The 17,776-nt window shown below is 40.4% G+C and overlaps 1 protein-coding gene across 2 annotated transcripts; it reads right to left on the bottom strand.

The window, feature by feature from the left end:
* Positions 1-6,369: 6,369 nt before the first annotated feature.
* On the bottom strand, positions 6,370-17,093 carry SFT2D2 (SFT2 domain containing 2). 2 transcript variants are annotated; one of them, XM_026112359.2, is made up of 8 exons: positions 16,934-17,093; positions 16,325-16,411; positions 15,926-16,011; positions 14,787-14,868; positions 12,763-12,798; positions 12,531-12,589; positions 11,738-11,767; positions 6,370-11,089 (listed from the first exon to the last, which is right to left on the bottom strand). In XM_026112359.2, the coding sequence occupies exons 1-8, from the start codon at positions 17,063-17,065 to the stop codon at positions 11,050-11,052; spliced, it is 552 nt and encodes a 183-aa protein (XP_025968144.2). In that variant the 5' UTR covers positions 17,066-17,093; the 3' UTR covers positions 6,370-11,049. The 2 variants fall into 2 exon arrangements, with proteins under 2 accessions (XP_025968144.2, XP_025968145.2); XM_026112360.2 differs by lacking the exon at positions 16,325-16,411.
* Between the last annotated feature and the right edge of the window lie 683 nt (positions 17,094-17,776).

The raw sequence follows: 17,776 nt of genomic DNA on the forward strand, positions 1-17,776 counted from the left end.
GGGTGTCCCCATTTTATCCTGAAGTTCACCAATTTCAGCACTCAGCAGGCAGCATGAGACCTGGGTTCAGTTCTATGCTAAAAGGTTAAGTGAAGGCCATAGGAATACCAGTGACCCCCTCAACACTGGGCTTTGGCACACAGTAAGGCATTTAAGTGCCTAATTTCTCCTGATGCATCTAGCTTTGATAGTGCCTGTGAAGCTTCTGCTCTGTTGGACATGACATAGTTAGGGACTTGATTACAAAAACATACTGTTGGAATTTGATTTGAGAAATGTATTTTCTAGTTATTCATGGCAAACAACATTCATTTAATTGAGCAGCCCCTGTTGAACTCTTATACTTGCATTCTTTCTAAAAGATGAAATAACTTGCTTTTTTGGGGCCTACTACTGGCAATGCATTCACTGCTATGGATCACTGATGAACTTTATGAAGAAAAAAAATTGCCTGACAAACTTTGTAAAGCAAGATTTAATGAAATACATCATTTTACAAGGCTCAACAACTGCTGCAGTGCAAAAACTAAAGAGGAACCACCTACCTAAGCAGCAAGGGCCAGACCATGTGGATCCTGCGTGTTGTATGTCACCTTACTTGGCAACTAGTTCTACTAATCCCTCAAACCCTAGAGGGAGGAAAGATACTGGCTACAAGCCTTCAGCACAGCACAGCTCCAAGTGTGGAGCAATTTGATATTCTGCAGAATAGGAGACTTGTTCACCTTAGGAGAGAACCTTCACTTCCCAGCAATCTCACCATAAGAAGATGCAAGTTAGACAGGTTTAAGGTGTTTTTATTTCTGGGTAATCTCAATCCTGCTAATTTCAAACTTCACACTCTAAAGTGTCTTCCTTCTGTCTGTTCTTTTCAGATTTTATGTATCTTGGTTTATTTGTCAACTCGTAACAAAATTACCTAGATTATCTTATCAGTCAGCTGACACTTCATGATTACACTCTTAGGCATCAAATAGCAATTTCTAGTTACTATCCAACCCGCTTTGTGTTGAACAACTGAAGCATGTATATTAAAATCTATAGCATAGTTAGATACTTTGAAGTGTGCCACTTAGCATTTGGAAAAATAATTGCATGACAGATAATAGGTATATCTTGCTGTTTGAGATCCCCTTTTCAGCTGTTCCAAAAAAAGAAGTGCTACAACTGTCATTGTTCCCTGCATGTGCTGCATGAGATCAAATGGCATAGCAATCGTGTAAGAGACGATGTGAGACAGTTTTTAGTCTCATTATAAACAAATGTAAATAAATACAGAAATCAAAGCTGGCTGAAATACTGTGAGAGATTTTAGGTTTTCTGACAGCTCTAAAAAAAAGTCAGTTTCTTGTTATTTGGGGATTTTTTTTTTCAGTTGACGCACTATTTCCACACTTTTTTTTTTAAATGATTAGTTGCTTAGAAATCAGGAGATTCAAAGTTGAAGCAAGTGCAGTGACAAGCACTTACAACAGTAGTAATATTTCAGCAGCTACACAGTTCTTTTTACAGACAAAAAGGAAAACATCTTGGTTTTCAGTCATGCTGACTGCCCATCTCTCCCACTGTCTTCAAGTGGAGCACTAAGAGCTTAGACCCTCAGGAGAGAGAAAGGAAAAAAAAGAGAAGAAAAAAATCATATCCAACCCGCCCTCTTCAAGATGCTCAGGGTAAGGGAAACTGAAAGCATGTACAAAAATTACAGTTCACACTGGTGCAAGGGTGTCAAAGTGAAGAGGAAGTGGAACTGTCTTGCTCGAAGCAGCTGGGGAATTGCTAGAGGTAAAGAACTTGCTCAGCTAAGACGGACTGGAAACAGAGACAGCCACAAGGCAAAGAAAGAAAGGGAGATGCCAACCAGAGTGTGTTGCTTGCCCGAAGCACAGGCTAAGAAACACGCTCCTGGGACAGAGTTATGGAGGGGGAAAGGTTATACAACCATGGGATGGATAATGGACCCATTCCAGTGATGGACTACTAAGGAAATTTTACATCAGTAACACTGGATTTTACAGTCAGTCTCCCCAGGTAGAAGCGTGAAGGTATTTTCTTTGAAGCACTATATTAAAATTTGCATCTCACACAATAATAAAATGCACTTTGAGATATTAAAAAAGTTACATGTGAGTGCTTACACTTAAACAAGGGGCCTGATGCTTGAAAATCTTGTCCTAGAGAAAAACACTCCAATTTCTTAAAATATCTGACTTTCACATAGTATGAACCTTAATTTTAAAACTACACTAGCACAGCTCAGGATGCCTGCAACCTCAACATTTTCTAGAGAGGGTAGTTACCTGTGGTTGTCTTATGGGGATAGGCCAGCTATTTATTCTTTATTATTATTTTTTTATTGTTATTATTTTTTTTTTAGTGTGGGAATGGGCATTTCAGCTGCGAGTGTTTGAACTCTAAGAGCAATTTGTGATGCATGTAGTAACATATGAAGGAGGCACAGCTCCACACTGACATCTCTTTCCAACTTAGAAGACCAAGGGAAGAAATAACAAGTTTGCATGCATTAAAAGAGATCAGCTGAATGTGATTAATAGAGAATGTGCTCTACTTTATTACATAGAGACTTTAGTAGTACAACTGCCATGGAGAAACCAAGTTAATAAGCTCATAGCAAGAGTAATTTGCTTATTATTAACTTTTCATTTCTAAAAAATATTGAGGGTGTAAATCTTTACTTAGAATGTTTAGCCCACTTTAGAAAAAGTAAAATACATCCTTTAATCTCGTGTCTCTCTGTTCACCTGAAATAACATCCAATACTTCCCAAACCCCCCTTTTCCACCCTAACCTTCCTGCAAGATGAAGTTTTCCGAGTCTACAAATCTCAAAACCAAGGCACAAACAGATTAACATCCCTGGATGTAGGTATTCCTGGGGCACTGAGAGTGACCTGTTCTCAGATGGGTTATTTCTTGGCATGATGTTAAAATTCCTTGAGCCTGACTTGAAGGAAGAGGTACCTGCACTCACCAAGTACTATAGTAGTATGGTGATTGATAATCATTGCTGTTGAAACTGAGACAGCATGGATGAACTGCAGAATACTACTCCTCTCACACTTGGTTTCTGTATCTGTTTAACTAAACAAGTCAATCAGTAAGGCATCTGAGGAAGCAGAAAGTGTTCATACAAAACGTACAGCATTTTAACTTTCCTCGAAACCCCAGCTGGGAGAGCTGGGCTATTCCAACCTGGAAGCAGACACCATGCAGCTTGTAGCAGTCAGAACTAAGTCAAGATGCAAGTACAACATTCATAACCACCTCCAACCATGTCCAGGATTTACCAACGAGAATTCAGCAACTCCTATTTTTAAATGAAGTAAAGAGGTCTAGGGAGAGCAGTGGAAGAACCATCTTCCAACATTTACTGAAGATTATTCACTAAGTTCCAGCAAGGAAAAAGCAGGGCATTATTTTTGACTTTCTAATTAAACTTGTTCTAAAACCCAACAGCTGGTGAGTTATGGTAGGAAAATAAGGTAATTAAAGAAGCTTTCCTTGCACCTGACATTGGATAGCTGGCTGGGTTTTTTTGGTTTTGTTCTGTTTTTTGCCTTTAGACTCATGCTTCCAAATGAAAGGCAGCTCTTCATGATCAGATGAAATCCCAGAAACAAGACTCACTCTTTCCATCTCCAAAGCTCCCACTGAAGCTCTCAAACAAGCAACCCCCTCTGAACATTCAGTCCCAACAACACAGGGAAATGTAACCGCAATCACCATGACACTCTGAGGAAATCGACACCTATCAACTACCAAAGAATAATTAAGAGAGGATAAAAAGACAGCTGCTTTCCTGGTGTTTTTTAATCATGGATCCAGCCCTTTGAAGAGATTGCTAGGTTATGAGAGACTTAGAGAAGATTAGCTTTTTCATTAATGTTAGGGTGGAGAGAAGGGACTGTCAATGCAATTCCACCCAGGTATGTTTTCAGCAGTTATGCAGGCAGCCTGTTCAAGTATTATCTCCCTGCCTGGTGTTATAATTGAGATCAGCCCAGAGAGCATGGAAAGTTTTCCAGAGAAAGCTTTTTTCAAGCAAAATCCTGATCTAGCCAGGCTGGTGATAAATGCAGAACCATCTTTAAAAAGCAATAGTTTTTCCCTATTTTATTTGGCAAACTTGATGATTTTCAGTGCTGTCTCCAATCAGAGATTATCCCACAGAGCAAATAACTATTACTGTCCCCCTTTTTAAGCTTGAACAGTTAAAAAAAAAAACCCAAAACAACAACAAAAAACAGAACTTGAGAGATTCTAAACATACTTTTACATTCTTCTTACATCTCAGAGCAAGACTCGGATGCGTGAGCCAAAGCTCTTTGATAACTATGCAAGATAACTCAGCTTAAGCATTTGACTCTGAGAAGTATGAGCCCTGACACACCCTATTACACACAACTAGAAAACAGCTTATTTTTTCATGGGCATGTGTTGCTGTTTTCACTCCCAGTGATTTTTGGCAGTGACACCCCTTCAGAGTTGTATCGAAATCATGTCTTCCAGCTATACTTTTAATGTACCATTTTTCCACTACACTAGTGCTACTCCACACTTGCTCCTGCAGAGATTTTTAGAGCACAGACTCTCAGGAGCAGCCTCTTAGAGCTGCCACAAGAGAATCTGTGAGAAATCAAAAGGGTTTCAAATAGGCTACCTAAAAATATCAGACTAAAAATATCAACCCCAAAGATTCGCAGCTTAGGTATGCCTCCTACATATCCATAACTCATCAGAAGCTTTCTTCAGAAAGTGTGTGTGTGGGGGGGTAGTTTGCTCCCCTTATGGGTGGACAAGTACAAGCCTTTACCCCACTAACACTGCTACCAACACTGAACTCAACAGGGAAGGCAAGAGAAGAAAAAAACAAAAACAAAAAGACCACACACCTCTCAGCCCTTAACATTGAACTTCCTGCATCCACAAAATACTCCCTTTTGCAAATCAAACCTTGTGGAGAGAGAAGAGAAAGGGGCAGACATTAGGAGTACTGAAGCCTCCACCAAATTCTAGTGTGGTACCAACAACTTTACCCCAAAATGTAGAAATGTGTTTCAGGGGCTGGATGCTGTAACACAACTGATAAACCATTTCAAAGCATTTCCAAGCAGCAAAGTCATCAACAGAAAATGCTTTTCCTAGAGGGCAGCTGATAATTCAAAGTCTCCAAATCAAGATTTCATGTTTTTCTAAACCATCCAGCTGTTAAGACCTCAATGTAAGCACTATGTGGCAAAGTTCAACAGCTTATTATGCAGGAGGCTGAACTAGACAAGCAAAATAATCCTCTCTAGAGTACTAAATAAGAAAAAGAGTTATTACCTTTTTAGGTTTCAGATTCGCTCTCATACCTGTTTTGATATGAGAAGGATGTATCAAGCTCTCCTGACAGTCCTTGTAAGCACCAGTCTTTTCAAAAGGATAAGACACAAAGCACCAGGTTTCTATATTACAGTAAGACAGGTTCCTCTTTATATTTCAAACAAAGTTTTGGAGTTCCCTGTAGGACAGAAATTTCCGTGTAATCAGCTTTGAGATAGAACTTTCCTGGAAGAACAAACTTGCGCACACACACCCCTTTCAGTCTTCCACAGCACACAAGTCTCACCACCACCATGGCAGGAGGCAACTGCTTTGGGTCTGCCCTGTAAACCAGAAGAAGTTTAATATACACTGAACTGCCCAATGCAGAGCCCTGTACACAGCCAAGGAGAAATAAATCCATAGGTCTGTGCCTAAAAGACATCCAAGCAGTTGCTAACAGGCATGCTTTTTGAAAGTTTTAAAGGCCAAAGCCATTTAATAATCATTGCCTCTAATCCCATTTCCAACACAGGTATTCCTAAATCGCTGACATTTTACTTACACAATAAGTCTGCATTCAGAATGTATTTATTCTGCAAAGAGCCAGAGGCATGCTGCTTCGTAACTCTAATCTTTGCTGACACAATAGCATCAAGAATTACTTGCTCTGTATCATGGACTAAACCAGTAGTCTGCTGGCACATCTGGGTTAACTCTTGATGCGAGGGGAGAAAAGGGGGGGAAAAAAAAAAAAACCCACACACAACAACAAACACCCCCCTCCCCCCATGTTAACTACTCCAGTTGTGCCAGCCAGTTTTCAGGTGCATGCAGCTATGCCAATAAGCATTTAAGCTAGATTCATGTTGGGTGAAGCAGCTGCACAACAGTGGTGACATGAAGATTCCCCTCAGCTAGCACATATCATGTCCACACCTAAGGAAATGAGGAAGAGATAACCACTTAGTTACAAACAAACCCATAGCAATTCCAGCATCAGCTGGAGAGTCAGCATCAACTCCATATTAACCATAAGAGCAATTGATTTAATGCAATGACAGCTTTATTGAAAAATTGAACATTCCTAAGTCTAAAGATTTAACTTAAATACAGAGAAAGTTGCAAGTTAGGAAAAAAGATGTTTATCAAAGTAGAAATCAAACAGAGTAAATACATAGAAAAAGCACAACAGCAAATAATCAACTAACATATAAAATATTGTTGAGAGTTTGGTTTTTATTTTACAAAACAATTCCACAGTTGCTAAAAAAATTTAGTGTTTTGGTCACATGACCCAGTGAGGCACAAGGTTTTAAGAAAGTAAACCATTTCTGTGCTTACTTCCTACATGGTCAGTATTTGCTAGGGTTGTAAACATCTATATTTGAGACAAACGTGCTTAAGTGTCATTCTCCTCAGTTTTGAGAGCCTACAATAGCAACAGTGATCTTACCTTCATTAATATAATTAGATACCAACACTGAGCAAGAACCATTCTCAGAAGCCAAGCAGAGGTTCTTTGAATCTCTTATCACACAGCAAAAGGGTATGGGCTCCAAATGTCCAAGTTTCCAGAACATGAGTTTCAGACTGCGTATTTGCTCACAGGACTGTTGCTATCTACCCACAAGTTATGATCAGCTCAGGCCTGTCTTCCTGCACCTAGCAGAAAGGCATCCTATTGCAGACTCCCCCAAAACCTGCATAATAAATACCCACACATCAAACCTAAAACATGTTCTTTTACATGATTTCTTAAAATAGTTTTAACCTGGTACAGAAGTCTCTTCTTTGGGTTTTGCAATAGCTCATTAGCAATCTTATTACTGTAAATACTAAACAAGATCAGATTGTTCACATTATCACTGTGGAACCACCAGTATTCACAGGCGACTTCATCATATCATCCAGAGCAAAATCTTGAAATGATGACATTCCCCTCACACATTCTCATGCATAGCATCTCAGTACTTTGGGAAGAGATTCCCTCATCCCCACCTCACCTCCCCAGTTTCCATTTCTACTTGATCTGGAAAGTCCCCTGATCCCAAATATGCACATTTCATACTATAAGTGTATGCTAAGGCTGCTTGGTTAAGGTTGTGTTACCTGTACTGCAAGAAAAAGGAAAAGAAAAAAAAAAAAAGCAGCAGATAGGCAAGCTGACCTGCAATGAAGCTTTCAAAAAGGAGAGCACTAAAATCTACTGACATGGGCATCCAACACCATATAAGTATCTTTAGGAAAGTCAGCCTTGAGCTATGTGTTCTAGGCAGCTGAGCAAGAACTTCATGAAGGAGGAAGCCTTGCAATCTGTATGTCTGCAGTCATTTAAAATACAAACTTTTCTGTATTTGCAATAGAGCATACACAACAGAAGCATTTTTTTTTTTTTTTTTTTTACCTTGAGGAATGTTAAGATAGAAAGCTAGGGAGGACTTCAAGAAATGCCCACTATAGTTCCTGCCAAGCAGATAAGTTTTGATATCATTGGTTTTGGTTAACATGAAGTTTGTTTTAGTGACCAAAAAAGAAAAAAAAAAAAAAAGAAAGAAAAATCAGTGCCTTTTTGGTTTAATCTAGTTCAGACTGAAACTGGGCTAATATTTATATACTAGTTTATTCCTTAATTAAGTATGCAGTAGAATAAAAGCATAAAGTATTTTAACAAGAAGATGTAAGAATCTTCTGCTGTCAAACTTGGCAATAATCTGAGCACAACTACTGGTAAGTGAGTAAGAATCTGCAAAACTTTTGTTCTGACAGACAAGAGTTATTTTAAATCAAAAGAAATCACTTACAGATGAAGTGACAAACCCTGAGTGTTTTTCGCATACTGGCAAGAATATGGTGAGCCTGTCCTACCATTTGACCTTCACAAGAAAAGATTACAACACTAAAGGGCAACAAATCCTGCGGGCACTCTGATGATCATTTATGTCTTTGCCATCTCCCTTTGATTTCCCTTTCCTTAAGGGCACTATTAGTTAGCCACATGTGCTATAAAGTCAGAAAAAGTTTTCTTCTCCTCTTTTATTTAATCAAGAGTTGTGGAGCTGGAATTCTAGATTTAGAAAGGATAGGGAAGAAAAAAAAAACCAAACATCCATACCACAGATCACAAGTTTACCCAATATCTACTGGCAGTGAGCTAAGTAGTTCCAGAGCCTAAGTTTTCAACTAAGTGGTTGTGCTCATGACAGTTATAAAAGGCTCCAGGTAGCTAGTATGCTGTTTGAAAGAGTTATATTCAGCATACACAATTCTGGTGTTCTTGCTGGAGAACTGCTAGAGTCAGGCAGGGTACCACAACCCTGTACAAGCTGGTCAAGAAATAAGCAAAAAGCTTTTACTCCTTCTGATCTGAAGTACAGGAAAAAGAATCCCAGAAGTCAAATTCCATTATGCCAACTGCTGATGAGCCTGGAATGATAATCCAAGTTAACAGCACTTTCCTGGAGAGGGACAGGAGAAATATTGTATGCTATACTTGAAGTCTAAGGAGCACCCAGAGATACTAAAAATAAACAAATACTAGAATGTGAAAGTCATTAGAGATTCATTTTAGTTGCCCTTATACAAGGGACTTCTGTAAACCTTATCAAAGTCCTAATAAAAGACTAACACAGGGTCCTTTAACCATAGAAAAACAGATTTTGAATCAACTCCGTGCTAAAAAAGAAAATCACACAGTTCAGAGACTTGCCTTACATCAGACTCAAGAAAAAGGAAGTATCACTATTCCTCAATTCCCAGTCTCTCCTGAACCTTTAACCAGTTCTTCCTTTCAAGGAACGTAATATTCAGTCTAGTGATCTTGATACAAACTTCCAATTCCTAGGAAATAAAAGCACCAGCACAGAGCACTTGAGGAACAGCATCCTGTGTAATTGATTCTTCCCAACATAGTGGTGCCATATTTTGAAGAAGGCATTTCTTGTTCTAGATGGCTTTGTAAGAGCAACTAGCCAGCTGCAATCCAGAGAAAGCCTGTTAAAATTCCCCTTTCATAACATCCTCAAAAGAATGTTTTTTCTAGAGGATTCTGACAGTGAGATGTACTATACTTTCTAAGTTAAGAGAAGGACAGTTAAACGTAAGGTTTTGAATGAACTCAGTTTCTGGTAACTTTCTGGAAGCCACAGAATTATTTGTTTTCACTGTGCTTTTTTTTTTTTTTTTGCCAAGTAGATCCAGACTTCTGTTAGGTTAAAAATCTTCTTTGCGCTGCAAGTCAGGGACACACTTGCCATGCAAATGCCATGCATTAAGTGACAGACCTCTAGGTAGATGTGGAAAGAGAGACATCAGCTTATATACAGAGTCCACGGGATTACCATCTTCATAGCCATTGGTTCCAGCAAGATAGAGTTTAAGAGGTTAATCAGTATCCCCCATAACAGAAGTAGGAATCGGAGCTCAGGCATTACACAATTAACCATCACAGTGGTTTGGGGGTAAATGATTATACCTAGCTCAGAAGAATAAGAGAATGTAAATTGGCCTTGAAATTTGGCTGTATGAAGTAATCCTAATCCAGAGGCACGTTTGGCATTCATTTGGAGCTGGCACCTAGATTGTTACATGATTTCTTTGCTAAGGCAGCCATAGCAAGTTGTCCTTTCTCCTGAAAGCAGAAGTAATGCACTAGCATGTTTGAGAGCTTTAGGAGAAACAAAACTGAACCCATTTACAAAAAAAGATGTGTTGGAGTTTCAGCTTATTTGTAAATTCAGACAAGAATGATGTCTTCTCCCTACCCAACGCTCTGCTGACTTAACACCTTATCACTTCCACCTTATCAGCAAAAAGTTTGTCCTTTGAGACGAGACATTCTTTCTTAGCTTACATATTACTTCCTCAGTTTTGCACTTCTCCTATGCCACAGCTAGGGGAGAAGAGAAGCACCTCACTTCACCTGAAAATTTTCAGTTTCTTGCCTTGTGCTATACTGCTGTTAGTTGTAGGCAAGATGAAGAACTCTGGCTCCTGGCAGCTAGAAAAATCTCTATTTACCTTACTTTGCAAGTGCTTCTCCCACGGGACCAAGTTTTTGCAGATGAAAGCATCCCTTTCACGTATTTTAAGGAAACACTGTCACTCTAAACCACAAGTGAAATACTTAATTGAAGAAGCATACACTTCATAAATACTCACTCCAAAACAGTCTTTCCATTTAGAACTAAACCTTTTAGCAGTATCATAAACCTAAAGTTTTGCAAGAGGCAGAAAAAGGACAGAACAGCAATATTCCATTATCCAAGGTAAATAGTGCAAAGATTAAGTGACAGAAAGTTCCTTAAAAAGAAAAAAGTTCTCAGCAGGAAAATCAGTTGGCAACTGATCTCTTTCTTGAAAGCCAGATCTTCCAAATTGGTTTAGCCCCAGAATCAAGGACTCTGCTTTACAGACTTCATACCATTGCTTTCAGTGCTAATTTTGCAAAAATAAACAAATGCATGATTTTACATATGAATTATCACATCAAATTCTGCCCAGTTCTTCTGCCAGACTGAACTTCATTTAAATCACATGAGCACCCTGTCCTACAGGCATCATTGCTTACAAAAACAAGTAACTGCACACACTAGATTTAAGACAAGGAACCTCCAACAATAAGCCAAAAGGCACGTGTTTAAGACAGAAGTAGGAAAACACATACACAGTGATCTTAACACAGTTCTAGCATACTTCTGAGAACTTCGTGAAGCATCCAGTATTCCTGTTAGGTCAGACAGACTGAAACACATTTCTTCACAGCATCCCTACAAGTGGGAGAGAAAGAAAAAACACAGTCATCTCAGTTATGCTGCTTGATGAGAATTGTTCCATACAGCTACCACACCACTGACACTCCTGACTTTAAATCAGCTGGCCATGCATTAACCAGGCTTACACAGCTTGTGTGACTATACGAACAGACTAAAGACAGGCAGGTCTGCTCACCCTCCATCAGCCCAGCTGCAGTGGAAATTACACCCCTATGCCTGTCCCAAGGGGGTGGAAAGAGGAAGAGTGAGGTTGATTAAGTGGGACAGAAAATTGCTTGCTCAAGCATTAGATGAATACTCTAGGGAGTTGAGGGCAGAGGTGCACAGAAGGATATACTTATCTAGTAGCATTTTGGATAAACACAGGTATTCCAAAGGCAAGCCTTAAGTTTAGTGTAAGGTCAGTGCAATTGCATATTTTAATAGGAAGCCTTCTTATTTTGGTACATTTAAATGGTGTTCTCTGACTACAGAAGATGCTTAATCCCATTTTCAGCTCCAACTACACCAGTTTCCTCCCTCTAAAACAGCACCACAGAAAAAGAATTAAAACCATACATTAAAATACTCCCATAACTAGCCTTCTCTATCATGAAACCCTAGGATGACAAAAGGTAAGAGGGAGGGGAGAGGGAGGCTCACCTTGCAAATGGTATGAAGGAAATGCTGTACCTAAGAAGAAACATTTTAAAAGTTACTGTCATGTCAGATTATATTAGAGTCACACACAAGAGGAATAACCCTCTGTTCCTCTGAACAGCTATAATTGCAAAATGCACAACTATAATGGAGCTTGGAGTTTGAGAGCCAGAGACATGAATATCCTTGCAAGTCACTTAGCACAGCCAGGTTGTGAGACAGCACGACAAAGTCATGAGGCATACTTTAAAAGTATTTTAAAACACAGTTCTCCTGCCTCCAATACTCGTCATGCTCCAATGCCTACAGGCAGACAAGATTAGTCTTGAGGGCTGGTTGGATGTTTTTAATCAGTTTCTGCACTACTTCTAGGACATTATACAAAGCATACAATAACCTGAAGAAAACTGATGCTTAATTCGATCGGCACACATGGGTCATTTAACCTGACAAACTCAGGAGGATCTAAAGGGGAATACAAAAGAGTAAGCAACAAACTGATTAAAAGGGGCGGGGGGGGGGGAATAGTTTTACCTCAAGCTCACAGAAATTAAACATAATCAAAGGAATTTCTCCCAAAATGAAGCCCTAAGCTCCACCTCTAGACTCACTGAAGCAGAATAAGAGACCAAAGAGCAAGAACACGCCAGCTCTTTATATGCTTTGTTTCACATCTAGAACAGCAAGGTGGAAAATTCTCCTTCTTTTTAATTCACACAAGGTCAAAATCCTCTGACAATTCAGCAACTGAGGTTAGGTGTAATAGAAAATTGAGTGGGGGAAGGAAGTCACCTACCATGCCAGGGCAAAAAACTGCAAGATGCAGAAAAGGAGTGCCAGTCCTGCATTGTGCCACTGAAAGGAATAAAAAGGAAAAACACAAGCAGACAATGAGATCACCATGTAAGAACTATTTTTAAAATATATTCCAGTTATATATTATACATATATATACACACACACATACACACACACACACACACACACACACACACATACACACACACACCTAGGACTCAAGTACTTACCCAGAAAGCAGAACACAACGTTAGTACAAGGCACAACTAGAAGAGAACAGACATTTTCATTAAATATAGAAACTCTCCAGTTTTTATAGATATGACACTGTAATGGGTTTCTTCAGAGATGGAAACAGACTACATATTTCATGGTTTACCCAATTCTTCCTCAGAGTTCCCCTTACTTAAAAATGCACTAGCTATTTCATTTCTGAAGTGAATTAATGAGGAAACATCAGCCTGATATCTCCAGAAAGTAAGCTCACAGCTACAAAGGAAGACTAGCAGGAGGTTCCTAGAGCTCTTTTGCAATGCACATACTTCTTGATATCATATGTATACACTATACCTCATCTCTATTTATAAGTAAGACTTTCCAGTTAAAACTCTAGTCTTTCTGCTTCTGTTCATGCCACGTTTGCTGTTGACCCTCAGGGTTACCATGGGGTTGAAGTTATGTAACTACTGAACTCTTATACATTAAAGTTATAATACAGTTTCAAGTACTTTTAGCTACTGCTTAATAGCTGTCTTGTTTAACAAAGTCCAACATAGCCATTCAAATTTGCACTTAAGAACAGCTGCATTGCATCTTTGCTGAACTAAAATCTTGAAAGCTAAAAGGTCATCTTGGATTGTTTTCCACCTAACACTCAGATTAACAGAAGCCTCCTTTTAGTGCAAGTTTTCATCTTCAATTTAAGACGTGCCAGTTTATTTAGCTATGATAGATGCTGGTACTTGACTGTTCCTCAATGTCTAACTCAGCCGCACAATGCACATGTAGTGTTGTGCTACTAGAAATTACAAAGTGCATTTTTGCTTTGGTAAGAAAATAAGAAGTTAGTAATATATATGCAAGTGAATAGCATTTTCATTGCCAAAGAAATCATAGGCTTAACCTCAACCTGATTATTGATACTAAATTTAGTTTTTCCAGTAGTTTTAAGATAATGATTGTCTACATACTACACCATCCATCTAAGAACTGGCTTTATTTATTCCAGTGATATGCCAGGCAAACTCCCAGCTACAGGCATTTTAAATGCATACGGGAGGGGGAAGAAAAACCAGGGCCCCTTGCATGCTGTATATCTAAGAGCATACACAGCAGATTTTCTTAAGCTGTATCAGTTGCCTGCAGCCTCTTTAGATGTTTAAAAGGAGAAAAGGAAGTGCTGATATCAAATGAGTGCTCTGATGACATTCACACTGAAAATGAAAAGGCAGTTGTATATACGTTAAACCACCTTTCAGAATTTCAAACTTTCCAAGAGGGAAAAAAAAGGAAAAAAAAAAAAAGAGCACATGCACTCTTAAACAGAAATGAGTCAGAAAATTCTCAGTAATTTCCACACCCTGCCCAATAGAGGGCGTCCACGTTTCCCATCTTCTGAAGACAAAATAATTCCAAAGGATGACGATAGTTGAATGTAGAATTTGCAATTTTGTTTTGTCACACGAGTTTCAAAACCCAAAGCTATCAGCCAACTAGGACATCTTTTATATTTTTAAAGCAAGATGACTAGGGCATAGAGATTACCCAGTTGCTTTGTCATTAAATTAATATTTTATCAAGGTGAAAATAACTACACAGCTCCTTACAGCAAATCGGATTAGAAATAAGAAGACAAAGTGATGCAAAGTAGGCTATTTCTAACAGCTTCCACTGCACAACTTGGAGGGGGAAAAAAAAAAAAAAAAGTTTCCTGCCTATCATCATCTTTTAAGCGACATGAAAGTATGACAGCAACATGACCTCAAGCACACTGAAACTATGTCCATGATTCACACATACACAAACCACAGATCCTTAATGTTCATGTAGCATATTAGCCTGGCTTCAACTTAGTCTTTCATAACAGGAAAGTGCCTTTTTGGTGCTACACGTATATTGTTACTATAGTGGATACACAGGATGTTTTTAAAAACAACATCTTGAAAGGTAGTTATATCAAAGTCCATGAAAGGAATTTACAACAGAAATTGTTTTCAAGTTAGCACACAATAAGAGGGATTCCTTTGATACTTACTAGCATAACAACAGTAGCAATCAAACGAGTAGTCTCAAACATCTTTTTCAGTTGTCTCATTGGTCCCATGAGGAAAGCAGTGCTGCAAAAAGGAAAACAAGATGACCACAGAAGATCTAGAGGCATAAGTGAAGTTAAATTCCTGATTAAAGGAGGTTTATTTTGTTGTCTGCTGTCATATAGTTCACCAATACACTATGTTGTTACGGTAAAAAATACTCTATAATAACGAAAGAAACAATGTACAACGTTCCTTCCTGCTCTTCTTTGTCTAAGCTATTTATTCCATATTTTTATTTACATTTGTTAACTTATGATTAACATAAGCAAAGCAGAGCTGTCAGGCTAGAAGCGTAGGTCAAGATCTGCTAGATCATTCCTGACAGATGCTTGTTTAACCTGCTCTTCAAAACACCAGCCTCGGAGACTGTGCATGGACTGCAGGCAATCTGTATCTGTTTCTCTACATAAAGGACTGTTTTCAGGCCTGCGCCTGTTCTCTGATCCCTCACCAGATCTGCATCCCTCCTCTGAGGAGCCAGTGATTAATATGGCATGGATTTTGCAAGGTGAAAGTTTTATCTGAGGTGGTATTTTTATCTCATGCACAGCTACCATACTATTTCCAGTTCTACTCCTTACACTTTCTAACTCCCTGGTAAGCTTCCTTAGCTTACAAAATTATGTCATTCATGAAGTCAGTGTGGCTATGTTTCAACAAACTTTTCAAGGGACATGAAACCTTATCAAACTGGTCTACCTTGACAGACTGCCCTAGACAGTCATTCACCAAAAAACAGTGAGCATTACAGAACACAACATGACAAAGAATTAGTTTTATCCTGGGGGAGGGAGGAAACAACCTCACAGTTTAAAGCATGAGTGTGATTCCTTTTACCAATGAGTAACTTTAATCTTGAATGCATTGGCTAACGACAATAAACAAAATAACAGATTTTATTACTATTTGAAGGCACTACTGGAACAGTGTTGTTTAAAATTTAGCAACAAGAGAGTGATCTACATAAGCAAACATTTTCATACAAAGGCATTGGTTTCTGCCATTCATGCACCTTCATCCATCATTCTGCTCCAGTTTCCTGCTTTCATTTGGTAAGTGTTACGAACAAAATTGTTACCTCCCAATAGATGCAATATTCCCCAGAGTGTAGAACACTGCAAAGAGAATCAATCCTTTCTTTGGTATCCATAGCAGACAACTGCCCTAAAAAGGAACATTAAAAAAAAAAAAAAAAAGTGTTTCTGTATTGCAAAAGAAATATATGCAAGAAGCATCACAACACAAAAGAAGCATAAAAAAAATTTAAGTCCAAAGGGCAGAACCACATAAACACCAGCTGTGTTTACTGGCATTCTTTGTAACAATTCATGCATTTCATCCAACTGTGGAACTGAGTCAGATACCTGCAGAGACTCAAAACCGAGCAACAGCACATGGCTACAGCCTGTATTTATTAGAGCTCTTCGAACTCAAGCATCAGGGTTGGGAGGAAACAGACCTAGCAAAAAATCCTTACCAAGACAGAGCACAGGCATCCTATTGCAAAACAAGCAACGAAGCCTTTAACTCTGGTGCCCCAACTTAATGAAGTTGCATCAATAACCTACAAACGGGGGGGGAAAAAAGCAAATTGTTTACTGAATATGATCTTGCCACATATCAAGCAGTAAATTTCCTCTAGGACACTAAAATGCGTTTTAACCCAAACAGAATCGCCACAATTTAAGTGGCGATTTCTAAAGCCTACAGGACGAGCCACGACTGCTAACAGAAAGCTCAGTTAGGAAGCCGTGACCTTTTTCCGCAGAACGAAGTGCTGCGTCCTGCCGGCTCACGGCAGGGCGCGAAGGGGCAGGTCGCCGCTCGCGGGGCAAAACCCGGCGGCTTTTTCTGAGCTCGGATCACGCACCCAGAGCGCGGCCTCGCGGCGGCGAGCGAGGCCCAGCGCAGGGCCGAGACCCGACCCGCGCCGCCGCCGAGGAGCTGCGCGGTGCCTCGCCTCGCCTCGCCGCCGCACCCCCGCCAACCGCCGCTCGCCAACCGCCACTCAGGCCCCCCGCCGGCAGGGCCCCCGCGCGCAGCCGCCACGGGAAGAGAAGCAGGTGCGAGGGAAGCGGGCCGTTACCTCGGCCAGGCCGCTCGGCTCCTCCGCGTCCTGCCCCCTCAGCACACGCTTCAGCTTGTCCATGCCGGTCGCCTCGGGCCGCGCACCGCGCCGCTCTCCGCTCCGCTCCGCCGAGACTACGAGCCCCAGCATGCACCGCGCCGCCGCGGGCTACCTGCGCTCCGCAGGTAGATAAAGGCCGCCGCCGCCGCCGCGGAGCCTGCTGGGGGCTGTAGTTCGCCGGGGAGGGCGCCCGCTGCTCGTACGGTAGCCGCTGCCTGACGGCGAGGGGAGCAAACGCAGCCCCCTCCAGGCCCCTCGGCCTTTCCTAGGGGCATTTTGGGTTTCTTCCTGTTGGCTCCGCGCCCGCGGCGGGGAGACAATGCCCACAGCTCCCCTGGGACGAGGTCTGGCCGGCTGGATGGCTGCTCCATAAGCAAAGCCCCTCTGCAAGTGCGTGGCCCTCTCCTCTCCCAAATATCCTCCGAGAGGTGGGTGAGCTTTAGTATTAAAAACCTTCCACACCGGTGAGGTTAAGAAAGATCAACCCAGCACCAAGCTCTGGTTCTCACGGCAGAGAATTCATCTTCATTGTCATTTATTGATTGTTTTTTTTAAGAGATAGTAAATACTCCCACATCCTGTAAGAGCCAGACACCTCTAACTCCTCAAGGACTATTACAAATTATAAGCATACAAATAGCTGAAATGCACAATGCCCCCACATTTTCCAAACTTCAGAAAAGAGAGCCCACTCTCTGCCAGTTTCACTTTCCTAGTTATATCTTATCTCCTCCCCTCAGGCTTAAATCTGTTATTTGCTAATAGTGAAGCTTATATTAATAGTCCTGTAGATTTTATTTT

This window comes from Dromaius novaehollandiae, chromosome 1 (genome assembly GCF_036370855.1).
Source record: "Dromaius novaehollandiae isolate bDroNov1 chromosome 1, bDroNov1.hap1, whole genome shotgun sequence".
Lineage (NCBI taxonomy): Eukaryota > Metazoa > Chordata > Aves > Casuariiformes > Dromaiidae > Dromaius > Dromaius novaehollandiae.

Bases quoted from the DNA above. Each gene is read 5' to 3' on its own strand.
- SFT2D2 (XM_026112359.2), bottom strand. From the start codon at position 17,065: ATGCTGGGGCTCGTAGTCTCGGCGGAGCGGAGCGGAGAGCGGCGCGGT. The intron at 12,799-14,786 runs GTAAGTATCAAA...GTTCTCTTCTAG, and splicing joins TTGCTACTGTTGTTATGCTA to TTGTGCCTTGTACTAACGTT. The intron at 12,590-12,762 runs GTAAGTACTTGA...TATTCCTTTCAG, and splicing joins CGTTGTGTTCTGCTTTCTGG to TGGCACAATGCAGGACTGGC.